At 44.6% G+C, this 13,554-nt stretch overlaps 1 protein-coding gene across 1 annotated transcript in view; it reads left to right on the top strand.

Annotated features, from left to right (window-relative positions):
* The window catches only part of b4galnt4a (beta-1,4-N-acetyl-galactosaminyl transferase 4a), a 315,041-nt gene that overhangs the window by 107,320 nt on the left and 194,167 nt on the right, over positions 1-13,554 (top strand). The window contains exon 2 of the mRNA XM_079500439.1: positions 1,944-2,056. Within this exon, the coding sequence (XP_079356565.1) occupies positions 1,944-2,056 (113 nt within the window). The remainder of the gene's footprint in view (positions 1-1,943; positions 2,057-13,554) is intronic.

Below are 13,554 nucleotides of genomic sequence, written 5' to 3' on the forward strand. Positions count from 1 at the left end.
GAAAATAGCAAATCTACAAGCTCTCAACGTGTTGTGAGCTTGCCTTGTAGACCTGCTAGTTTTGGCTTCAGGGTAAAAAGGTGTGTGTGTGTGTGTGTGTGTGTGTAAAAGAGCGCACATTTCTTACATCAGAAAGACCCAACTTAGACTATATGACCACACATTATGTTGTGTAACATACACAGTCACACACACAAGCACAGACGCACACACATTCTTAATGAGTGGGTTTCAATTCTGGTCGTTCTCTCCCAGCTGGCCGAGACAACCGTCATCATTGCACCACAAAACTCCCATAATCCATCTGTGGCACGACAGGCTCCTAACCCCCTACAGATAAACTGGCCCTTATGTCCCAGCATGTCTGTCTGTCTGTCGGTCTGTCGGTCGGTCGGTCGCACCCTCTCTCTCTCTCCGTTTCTCCTATGTTACCTTACTGTGCCTTTGTGTTGTTCCTCCCTGGATTGGGACTCTTTACCCCCTCAAACGTCAACTTCTATGTTGTACCATCATAGGTTTACAAGTGTAAAACAATGTTCGTACAAGTCCCACTGGATGATATAATACGCTCTCTTGCTCTCCAACACATTCAGTGATTTGGCAACAATGTTAACCAGTACAGTGGTTCTCAAAATCAAGACTTTGACTGCGGCCTGTTAGCCACACGTGGTAAATAGCTTGCGCTGGGCCGGAATTGGGGAGATTACTACTCAAGTGCTTCCGTTTTCTGAATTCAGATCCGAACCTCGGATGTCTGATCAGCACAACGGACAGCGGCGTAGAAGAGCCATAGAAGATCCTAATTCTAACAGAAGTCTACGCATGCGTGAGCACGTTAAGATCTTAATTCTAACAGTAGTCTATGCATGCGTGAGCACGTTAAGATCTTAATTCTAACAGTAGTCTATGCATGCGTGAGCACTGAGCACGCTCCGTGCGTGCAGGGGAGAGCAAGACATTGCCTAGCAACCGGGTCAGGGAAAAAACTTGGGTTTTAGCGGTGCCGTTTCAGATGCATATAAAGCCATATAAAGCGTATATAGGCCTATACGTCAATCGCCGAAAACAGATGGCTATTAAAACACGTATATGTCAATAGCAGACAATGTGTTAATATGTTTAGCTGCAGACTCCCATCTGAAAATATTTTCTGCCAGGGATCCCCATACAATTTTCAGTCTCATGTTTTTTTTCCCCCCGCAGATCTATAAGCTCACATTGCGACAGATGTAGATATGCACATTTCAAACCCCCCCCGGACGCCAAAGTGGGGTCCGGGGGGGGTCCTTGAGAGGTCCAATAGAATAATGCAGGTCAAACTGGGGGTGCTTGAAATGAAAATGGTTGAGAATCACTGCTAGAGCCGTAATAAAAATCTTTTCTTATGGGGATCCCTGGCATCTTTTCAAATGGGGGTCTGCGGGTTAATACATGTCGATGTGGGGGTCCTTGACATGAAAAAGTTTTGGAACCACTGCTATATACTGTATATCTCTGCTGTCGGGAGGAAACCTCATAACTCCAAAATGTTCATTTTTCAGGAAATGAAACCCTTATATTTTTAAAACAAAGCAATACAGCCTCATCAAAGTTGGTGTTGTAACTTTATATATTGCCAATTACTTCCATGAGAGGGGGGGAGGTGGTGGAGTTAGTTGCTTTAGCAGACATTGTGAGGGTCCAATGGAGTTTTGTCCAAAGAACCTTTTACTACTTTCCATTGGTTCAATATTTTCGAAACAACACACAGACGTAAAGCACTGATTTATGCCAAAAAATGTAAAACCTCAAAAATGGAGTTATGAGGTTTCCTCCCGACAGTTTCCTCCCAGAACCCACTTTGAGAAGCAGTAAACTAGTGATGATGATGATGATGAATAATGACAGCATTGCGGATAGTGATGCTAACGCTAAAGGCTAACGGCTAATGGCTCTGTGTTCAGATGGAGAGAGGCAGACGGAGGGGACGGATGCCAGCCGTAAGAGGGACGCTCGCTCCTCAGCTGGACACCACAAGAACGAGGACACTAGTGACAGCAGGGAGGACGATATGGCGGTGAGTTCTGGCTTCACTGGACAGATTGTATTTCACGCACTCTCTCTCACACACAGGCACGCACGCACGCACACAGGCACGCACGCACGCACGCACGCACGCACGCACGCACGCACGCACGCACGCACGCACGCACGCACGCACGCACACACCTGACGATATGGCGGTGAGTTCTGCCTTCACTGGACAGATTGTATGTCTCTCTCTCTCTCTCTCTCACACACACACACACACACACACACACACACACACACACATACACACACGCGCACGCTCCAGCGATCACAATCCACATCTTCACAACTTAAACACTATATGGTTGACCGGAGTCCCGCAGGGCTCTATGCTATATGTTGTGTTATTGTGGGGAAGCAGGGCTCATCGCTCATTCAGTAGTTGGAACTAATATTATTACAAAACCTTTGCCTCGATTATGATTAATGAACGGTTCTGTATAGATCTGACTATACCATTTGACATTTTAATTGTACAACAATGGGTTAGGGTTTATATAAGATTTTTTTTTTGCCTTTATTTGACAGTCCATGTAGATTTGTTGATGTTATTAAGAAATAATAACATAGCTTCTCAATTATTGTCATAAGTTATTGATTCTAAATACTGGTTTTGATATATATTTGTTATATATATATATATATATATATATGGTGAATTGCCCAGGCCTCACCTCCTACCCACAGTGTAAGTGTGCTACTCATGGCTCCGTGCGTGTGTGCGTGCGTGCGTGCGTGCGTGCGTGCGTGCGTGCGTGCGTGCGTGTGCGCGTGCGTGTGTGGAAGCCCACCGTGCTCCAACAGTCACAGCCCACATTTTAATTATTAGCTAACAGTGTGTTCCCTGTGTACCCTCTGATTAGCACTCACTCTACTCTACTGACGGTGCCAAATGGAGGGGGGGGGGGGGGAGGGGGGGGGTGTCAAGGGGGTGGAGGTGGGGGGGTGTATGGAAAAGAGATTAACGTGACTTCTCAGAGTAAAGAGATTAGTGCAATCATTCTCGAACCTCTTTCATTTCAAGACCCCCCCCCCCCCCCCCCCCCCCTTACCTCCATATTTTAACATTTTGTGTTTTTCTGTCCCTCTTAGCTCCATATTTTAACATTTTGAGTTTTTCTGTAAATTAATTCCCTATACTTCATCATACTACAGCATTAGTAAGTAACAGTTTTGGACATAATGAGGTTTCCGCCTGACAGAGTCGATTTTAATTTTTAATAAAAAAAATGATCATCTTGAAATATTGGAAAATGTTATAGGAGCATTCAGTGATTTGGGTGATTTGGAAAGCCCCCGGTCACAAGCCCCACCTGTGACCGGCACATACACGCACTACAGTGGGGGGACACGCAACAGGCCAACAGTACGCACACCTAGACCCACCCCCGCTCGATCATGATTGGCGGAAGGCCCCTCTCTATCCTGATTGGATGAAGGCTTGGCCACCTAGCCAAAAACGAAACCTAAGGTTTTTTTACCCCAGGGGTTAACGGGGACAGGAAGGAACTGCTTATATGGTCAGCACACTCTATAATAGGGAGGATTATCACAACAAAACAAAAAATAAGTGATATTTGAATTAAGTGAAATCACTGAATATACCTTTAAATTACGGCCAAATACAATTTGTGGGTCCTTGACATGAAAACGTTTGAGAACCACTGAGATATAGCCTGGGGTCCACCTATGCTTTCTATGGCATAGGCAGCTCCCGGCAGGATCCGCCGGGAGAATCTAGACGCAGCTGCGTGACATGAGACTAATTAATTAGAGCGACAGAGAGAGAGAGAGGAGTGTGTGTGTACGGGTGTGCGTGTGTGCGTCAATTTAACAAAGGTGCAGACGATCAGAAATCAGCAGAGAGTGATCAACGTTTGCGCTACTCTATGCCGAATTGAAGTGGACTCGGTCCCAGACTTTTTTCTTCTCCCTGGAAATAAAAACATCTGGGTTTCCGAGGCTAGTGGGTCCTTGACATGAAAACGTTTGAGAACCAGTGATATACAGGTTAGAGGCATGCAGTGCCACGGTAGTTTGAGAGCCAGTGAGATACAGGTTAGAGGCATGCGGTGCCACAGTAGTTTGAGAACCAGTGATATACAGGTTAGAGGCATGCAGTGCCACGGTAGTTTGAGAACCAGTGAGATACAGTTGTGTGCCATTGACCTTGTCCGTTTCTCTTTGCAGAGGTTTGCGTGAGCTGCGCATTTCACAATGTAGATATTATGTCCACTAGGGGGAGTAGAGAGCTATATCTGCGACCAGTCAAAGCCATCAACAGAGAGAGAGAGAGAGAGAGAGAGAGAGAGAGACAAAAAATTGGGGTTTTATTAATTTGTTGTATAAATCAAACATCATTTCCCGAATTTGCTATTTGTGAACGGACATAATGCACGTTATTTTCTGTTAATGTTGACACTAATATTATGTCACGTCACGTCATTAACAACTGTTAATGTTATCTTCTACAAGTTGTAGAAGATAACATTAATAGTCACGTGACGTGACGTGAAAAATACAGTTATTCCACCAGCGTTCTTGTGTTGTGTTGTAGACTACTCTTCATATGACCACCGCGCTCTGACTATAGGTGCGCCACCCGTTCAAAACATATCAAAATCAAGGAGATGGGTTGCACACACCAAGACTGTGGTTCAAAAGTTTTATTTCAAACGTTTCGGCTATCCAGCCTTCATCAGTGTGGAGTGAGACTGAATGTAGGTTCCTTTTAAAGGAGTGGTGACATGGTGCAGGTGCACAAAATCACCGCTGATCACCTCATATCACACCCGGTGGATAAACACAGATTCGGGCTGTGTAATAAAGTCTCTGTTAGCAGTCAATATTGTGACTAGCAATTACATCTCGAAATATGCATATATATACAAATCAAAACAATTATAGGATTGTTTAAACACAGCTAATGTAGGTCGACTGGGGACATCAGGCGTTTTTTGCATACATCATTCTTTTTTTATACCGTTAATAGCATCCATCCAATATAACATGTTTAAACAATCCTATAATTGTTTTGATTTGTATATATATGCATATTTCGAGATGTAATTGCTAGTCACAATATTGACTGCTAACAGAGACTTTATTACACAGCCCGAATCTGTGTTTATCCACCGGGTGTGATATGAGGTGATCAGCTGTGATTTTGTGCACCAGGCTGCACCTGTGCACCATGTCACCACTCCTTTAAAAGGAACCTACATTCAGTCACACTCCACACTGATGAAGGCTGGATAGCCGAAACGTTTGTCCTTGGTTTGAAATAAAACTTTTGAACCACAGTCTTGGTGTGTGCGACCCATCTCCTTGATTTTGATGTGTTGTAGACTACAACACAACACAAGAACGCTGGTGGAATAATACTAATATTAGGTTAGAGGCATGCGGTGCCACGGTAGTTTGAGAGCCAGTGAGATACAGGTTAGAGGCATGCGGTGCCACGGTAGTTTGAGAGCCAGTGAGATACAGGTTAGAGGCATGCGATGCCACGGTAGTTTCTTAGCAAAGTGAAAAGAAAAATCCACTTTTTGTGCTTCGTTTCGTTCTAACACACCTACAGTTTTAGCCTTCATGGTGACCCTGCAGTATAAATAAAGAAGGATGTCTTCTTCTCAATAGTGACTCAAATATAGAACATCTATTGGAAGTTTTCAGAAAAGTTAGTTTGAAAAGAGAAAAGTAAAAAAAAGAAGAGTAGGGTTGAAGCTTCAATCCGTAAAATGTATGTCCTACCCGGACAGATGCTGCATCTCAAGGTGCTTTCAATAAAATTCTGACCATTTTAATCCTGATGTCTGTGGAGATATTACCATTTGAGCTTTGTGTAGTCGTTCGTGCAGGTCTTATACGCAACCACAGGAGGTACACGTTTCAATACGATTGCTGTCGACCAGAAACCTCTTATCTCCATACTTTTCTCGTAATGTAATGCCCTGCTTGATAATCCTACTAGTGCAGCGTCGCATAAAACCATCAAAAGTAGCATATCTGCAAGCTGTAAATCTGCTTTTGCTATTTTTGAATATGAATCCTGAAAGGTTTTGGGCATATGAGGTTTCCACCCGATAGAAATAAATAGAAGAGTGGGGAGACCACCTCCAACCCCCACAGTCGTGGTAGTAAACATACTCTAAAAAAGAGTTTAGATGATTATGCCCTACAAACTATTGTTTAGAGCTTCAGATGGGAGATAATTTTCCTGCCGGGGATTATTTCTCAACAATGACCTGCTCGCCGTCAATTATCCCTTGCCTAATTGAGGCAAACGCTTCAAATAATCGTGATATTGATTTGAAGCTGTAGTGTCTCTGCCCTGCCCTAGTTTTTTTACATTTATATTTTCCCGAGAGGCTTTAGCTTTATATTTCCATTAAACGCAGCTGTCATGAGTAAGGTTTATAACTCTAAAGAAGTCATGCAAGCACTTTAATTTGGAGGAAGGCCATAAACATCAAAGTTCAACTTTTCTACATCATCTCGACGTTTTCGCAACTGATATTCTGAAGTGGCATTGACGGACGTATAAACAACACATCATTGGTATTGGTGCAGGGCGATATGCTTTTGCTTTTTTTTGCTTTTTCATTATGAACTGTCAGCTATTGATGTGGGCCATGCAGTAAACTTTATTATAGTGTGTCCCAGACTCTGTAAGTTTGAACAAATCTGCAGTATATCAATAAGACAGCATGGCACTGGAATGAGTACACTGACTGAACCACAGACTCTATATTGTACACAACTACACAATACACAACCACCAATGATTTGAATACTTTAGCTATTGAACAATAGCAGATCTACAAGCTCATAGCGCGGCACAGAGTGCCGCACTACGAGCTTGTAGATCTGCTATTTTTTTTAAATCGTGGAACAACATATTTGATGGGGGTCGGCGGCCAATTACATATATTTTTGGGGGTCCTTGACATGAAAAAGGTTGAGAACCACTGACATTGAAACAGGTTTTTCAGAAAACTGTTATGATTTAGAAGCCATTTATTTTTTAATCGGCCTCAGGTCTAAATGGGTTAAGGCTAAAAGGATGAAAATAAGTCCCGGGGACTGATGTTTCCATTGCGGTCCTATACAGTATGTATTGAATTCATCAACATAGCATAACAAATTAAGAAAATAATGTCATCAACAAAATAAATCCAAACACTATGTATAATAGAGATGGGAAAATTACACTTAACCACAGACAGTACAGTAGTAGAAGCTTTTTTTTTTTAAGATTTGTTTTTGGCTTTTCTGCCTTTATTGATAGATACAAGTGACGAATGACAGGAAAGAGGGAGAGAGAGACGGGGGGAGACATGCAGCAAAGGTCGTCATGAACAGGCCAGAGCGTATACAGTATATGTGACATGCACCTGCCACTAGGCCAGAGCCTATACAGTATATGTGACATGCACCTGCCACTAGGCCAGACCAGACCAGACCAGGGACCAGGCCAGACCAGAACAGGCCAGAGCGTATACAGTATGTGTGACATGCACCTGCCACTAGGCCAGACCAGACCAGACCAGGGACCAGACCAGGCCAGAACAGGCCAGAGCGTATACAGTATATGTGACATGCACCTGCCACTAGGCCAGACCAGACCAGGCCAGAGCGTATACAGTATATGTGACATGCACCTGCCACTAGGCCAGAGCCTATACAGTATATGTGACATGCACCTGCCACTAGGCCAGCGTGCGCCAGTAGTAGAAGCTTGACCCGTCTGTGGCGGGCCTCGGTCTAACACCACATGTCTGTGTCTCAGTGCGATCCGAGTGAGACACACACACACGCACGCAAAGCACGGAACTGGGTTGAAAACACAGGGGTATGCTCAGGGTATGCTCAGCATGCGTCACGGTCTATAACTTGTCGAACTTAACTGCGCACAAAGTTTGCGCTCACTTGTTGCTGGCTCAAATGTATATATGTGACCAGATTTGACTGAGAGCCTGCCATCGCACAAATCACAGCTTTTCAGCAGAGGAGAAACACTTTTTTTTCTTTTTTCAAAATGAGTTAATAGCACAGGCAGACTCTTCACATACTAGAGCGTGTCTGAAATAAGTGTCAGAGCTGAAATCGACATGTAAATGTTTAAACATGTAGCTAGGTGTAATGTTACACAGAAGGGTCACAGAAGTGAACCCTTCAAGCCTGTTTTCTCAACTCGCTGTTTTCTGCAAGACATTACTCTATAAGCCATATCTCCAAAACTGGTGGGTCAAACTGAACAACCAATATGTCAATTTGAAGAAAGAAAAATCCCTTGGCAGTCCCTCAGTCAAATTTGGTCACATATATAGATAGGCCTACATTACACATCTACCGAATATCTATAAATGAACTGCGAGTGAGTAAACTGTGCTTCTTGCAAAAGCAGATCGACTTGAAACTCGTCGTACACATATCGCCGTGCATACGTATATCGCTTGCAGTGTGTGAGCATGCTTGTAGCATGGAAGCGTTTGGTAACCACTCTGGGCTGAGTGCTCTCTCGGACAGCACGTTATCATAGTGTTTCACTCCACCAATGCCGTTCGACGTCTGAACATCAGGGCCAAATTAGCCATGGCCCAGGGAAAACTGGTAAAATAAATGGTAAATAGTGCATTTATATAGCGCCTTTATCCAAGGCGCTTTACATAGATTGTGCATCAATTCACCCATTCACACACTGATGGCGGCGGAAACCATGCAAGGCACCAACCAGCACATCAGGAGCAATTAGGGGTTCAGTTTCTTGCTCAAGGGCACTTCGACACTAACTCTGGGGGAACAGGTTCGAACTGGCAACCTTGCGGTTACCATCCAGCCACTCTACCCCTAAGCCACATCCGCCCCCAAACTGGACCGTGCAAAGCTGGGTTTGATGCTCCTGATTGCCGTTGATTGTGTTATATTTAGGTCAAAAAGATAATCATAAAACGATCCACCCCCACACCCCCTGAAAATTTCGCTTATGCGCACCCCCCCGCCCTGTGCTATGGGGGGGCCCTAAAAAATGAACGGCCCAGGGGCCCTCGTGGCGGTTAATCCTCCCTGCTGAACATCCACCAGCGCCGTGAGAGGAACCACTGAAATCCCCCCAAAAGTTAAGACTCCAAATGGATGTGGTATTATATATTGCTGAGTGGTCACTGACGTGTGCTAAGAGCATAGGCAACGCTAGAGAGAGAGAGAGAGAGAGAGAGAGAGAGAGAGAGAGAGAGAGAGAGAGAGAGAGAGAGAGAGAGAGAGAGAGAGAGAGAGAGAGAGAGAGAGAGAGAGAGAGAGAGAGAGAGAGAGAGAGAGAGAGAGAGAGAGAGAGAGATACATCTCATGTCCCAGAAGCACGGTCGTCGTCAGATTTATTTGAAGTCCCGGCATTAGGAAATGTGCTTGACGAGATAAGAGCTGTGGAGAGGCAGCAACAGCTTGTCCTGAACAGCTCTTCAGACTGTGAAGTGAACCTGAATTATACAGCCTCACATCTGCTGCTCCTCTGGAACAAGTCAAGTGGTGGAGAGTAGATTTACTTTTTTCACAGTCGTGAGCTTCTAGAGAGAGTATTTTCCATATAATATGAAATATTTCTCAGTCCCTGGAACAAAATATTTTGAGATGGGGTCCGGGGCCACATTCATATGATTATGGGGTCCTTGACATGATAAAGGTTGAGCACCATTAGCCTGGCCCACTGGCCCAGCCTGTGTTGTTTCTGGTCTAGACTGAGGGGCGGGTGCCAGCGAGTTCAATGCAGGATCCTATTGGTGCCGGCGTGAGCACGGCGATGGATCCTATTGGTTCACCGATCTGAGCGCCCGCCCCCCCCTCCTCCCCTCCCCGGTAGAAAACAGAGGAGAACACTGACGTCACCAAATTTGGAGTGACGGGGACTGTCCTTAAGTCAGACCTCCCATTAGTCCGACCTGTGTTGCGGGTTACAAATCACCCATGGCTTCCTGTGAGGTTAGGGTTAGCTTAGGGTTTGGGATAGTGTTAGTAATGGTCTGACTAACGGGAGGTCGAACCAATGCCGAAACACAAGGAAGTGGGCTTCCTACTGTAAATCTTCCAATGCGTTTCCCCAGGCTTTTCTTTTTGAGCCGAATGCAAAATAAAATAAAAGCCTGGGTACTACCGAGGCTAGAGCACCACTGATATTGCAACATGAAACAGTTTTCCTGGATTTAAAAGTACATTTTTAGAATCGGCCTCAGGTCTTAATTATAATGGGTTCAGGTTTGAAGTACTTATCCGGATGACGCTGCCTCAGCCGGAACTCTCCCCCCCTCCCACGGCCGACTGTTTTATTTTGTTCGCTCAAGTAATTAAAAAAAATGTCCGAAGTTTATGGCCTGCCGTCCTTCACGCGTTTTAATAGCTTCGCTTTTGTCATTTGTTGCCGGTCGCCACCGACCGGTGATGGACGACATTATCTTGAAATGATGATCACTTATGTGGACTGTTTGCACACTTGGACAGTAAACAAGTCCTAAATCACGGCGATTATAATGCAGATGATGGAATTGGCTCATTGCTTGGAGGTAGTTATTTGGATTTATGGTTGACAATGTATAAGACTGTGTTCCATTTACGGGGGTTATCTGTAAAAGGCTGGTTTATTTGTAGCGCACAGTTTGTAGCACATGCTGTGTGTGTGTGTGTGTGTGCACGCGTGCGTGCGTGTGAAGCTGTGAGCACCAGTGTGGTTTAGCCTTAAGACTTTCCTGCTCAGCTGTATTCATCTATTATTCACGTGGTCATTTGCCTGCTTTTTCCCACCTAGTTTGACCGCCGTTGGTGTGAATGTAGACTGTAGTACTGTACTGTATACCGTTGCCGTTGGCGCTATTTCTAGCGCCGTTATTTAACGAAACTACTTTTATTGGTAACGGAGTAACCTAACGGCTTAGTTTGCTAATTGAGTAATCTGTTAGTTACCTTTTCCAAAAACAATTGCGTAACTACCGTAGTTACATTTAAGACCTATTTTTTCCTATTTTTTCTGTTGCCACAAAGGAAAATTAATCCATCTGACGCTGTTTCCTGATTCTGAATGAATGAGCCTCTCTCTGTGTCACGGAGAAGTGACAGGGTGTGACGAGCATGCACCGCGTCCCAGCTTGTTACACAGACATCAGTGACCCATTATGCTTTGCAGTCTGTGGTGATTGCGTAATAATTCTAATGTACAGGATTCAATATGTCACCACTTTTGGTGTGACACAGCACATACGTCTCTTGTTTACGTTCCGTTGTCAACACGTGTGTTGAACGACAAACAAAGACGATATAAGAGTTAAATAGTGAAAGAGCGAATGTGTGTGTGTGTGTGTGTGTGTGTGTGTGTGTGTGTGTGCATGTGCGCGTGCATGCGTGTGCACGTGCGTGTGTGTGTGGATATAAAGTAGGCTATGTCTTTGGTTCCGTCACAATCAGTAATCTCAGGAATTCCTAAGCAACATAATTGGCAGCTATAGCTTCTTTCAATATGAGAGCATTATTGGCATTGAGCTTCTGAGGGTAAGTTAGGAAATGTCTGCCAAAGGTCAGCATGCCATATTTTTGAACACGTGCACTTGTGTGTATGTCCAGATAGAGGTAGGAGAGATAGAGAGAGAGCATGTCATTATAGCAGGGGTCTTCAATGTACCTTTTTCAGGTCAAGGACCCCTTAGCTGAAAGAAAGATGAAGCAGGGACCACCATAGCCCTAGAATGTCTGTGATCTGTTTGTTTTTTTGTGGCTTTCGCCTTTATTTTATATTTTTTATGGAGGGGCAGACAGTAGGCTGACAGGACAGGGAGAGAGATGGGGGGAAAACATGCAGTAAAGGCCGTCGGGATCGGGAGTCGAACCCGCGGCACACTGCCAGACTGGATTACCAGCCAAGGTGCCTGGACCACTGAGCCATGGCCCAGGCCATGTCTGTGATCTTAAATACATTTCATGTATTCCATACAGATCCATCCTATCCATGCACGGTTAGCAGCGGCAGAATGGTGGCATAAATCTTCTCCGCGCTGCATGTGTACTCAACCAATAAATAACTCCAAAGACTTGGAGTCAGATATTGTCCTCTAGTTTCATATACATGTGAAAGTTCTGGCAGAAAACGTCTGTTTAGGCAAATATCTCCACTTTTCCACAAGCTGCACACGGAAGACATTATCTCCAGACGAGGGACCCGGAATGGCCGATGGACTGAATTTAACAAAACTTCCTCTGGTCACCACAAACGTCACCACAAAATGACCAGGGAAGCACAAATGTTTTGGGTACTACACACAGGTGCGTTTCGAATGGTGCTGGGTAATTTATCACACCACTTGCCAATCGTGTGCCTCATACATTTGTGCTTCCCTGGACAATTTGTGATGACGTTTGTGCTTCCCAAAGGAGGTTTTGTTAACCCATTTTGGGCGAGAACCCCTTTTGGTGTTAGCATTATGTTATGCTTTAGCTATTGAAAAATAGCAGATCTACAAGCTCGTAGCGCGCCACCGAGTGGCGCGCTACGAGCTTGTAGGTCTGCTATTTTAGAAAAATCGAAGAACGACATAGAAACATAGCTTTTTCAGAAAACTGTCAGGATGTAGAAGACATTTTTAGAATCTGATCTCAGGTCAAAATGGGTTCAACTCCATCGCAAATATCGTGGTTCTGGACAACCGTGTATCCGAGCAACAAGACCAGGCACTGCACTCCCTGTGGTGGTGTGGAATGTGTCTGTCGAATTTAGGGTGGGGTGTCGGTGGGTTCTCCAACATACTGTACGTACACACAGAGACGTGGTGCATTTATTGTAAGATGGCTTCATAGACTGTATATTTTCAGACATTTAGAATTCACAGTACTTAGTGAACTTGACCTTATAGGCTCTGTTCTTAGTCTGCACTTTATACACAAAACCTCTGTGCCGAAAATAGCCGATCTATAAGCTCACAACATGTTGCACTGCAATGATGTTGTGAGCTTGTAGATCTGCTATTTTTGGATAAGGTGCTCCTCAGTATAGGGATGTGTTTAAGTGTTTAATGTAAATAAAAGAAAAAGGTCCTATCACACAAAGATTTGGAGACCCCCTATCCCGGACGCCCTGTTCGATTTGCCCGATCGATTCATTTGTTCTTCCGATTACTTCATAAATTAATCGAGAAGCATGTTTCTGGGGATAATGTGTTTTATTCTAATGGCCTCCCCTCCCCCCTCCTCGAATAACTCTTGCACCCCTATTCAGCCAATCTTTCCCTGTGCACCTGAGGCTGTGCAGTGTGTACTGTACATTCAAGTCAGTTGTCTCTTACGGTTCTGTGATGTGCCATCCCCCCTGATCACGAGGACAGACATATCTCTTTAAACCACCTGCTGCAATTACAATTTCACTACGGTAGCACAGCGTACCTCATACCTGATGAGGAGGAGAGGACAGAGGAGGTAGTTCACTACGGTAGCACAGCGTACCTCATACCT

This window comes from Electrona antarctica (genome assembly GCF_951216825.1).
Source record: "Electrona antarctica genome assembly, chromosome: 5".
In the NCBI taxonomy this organism is placed as follows: domain Eukaryota; kingdom Metazoa; phylum Chordata; class Actinopteri; order Myctophiformes; family Myctophidae; genus Electrona; species Electrona antarctica.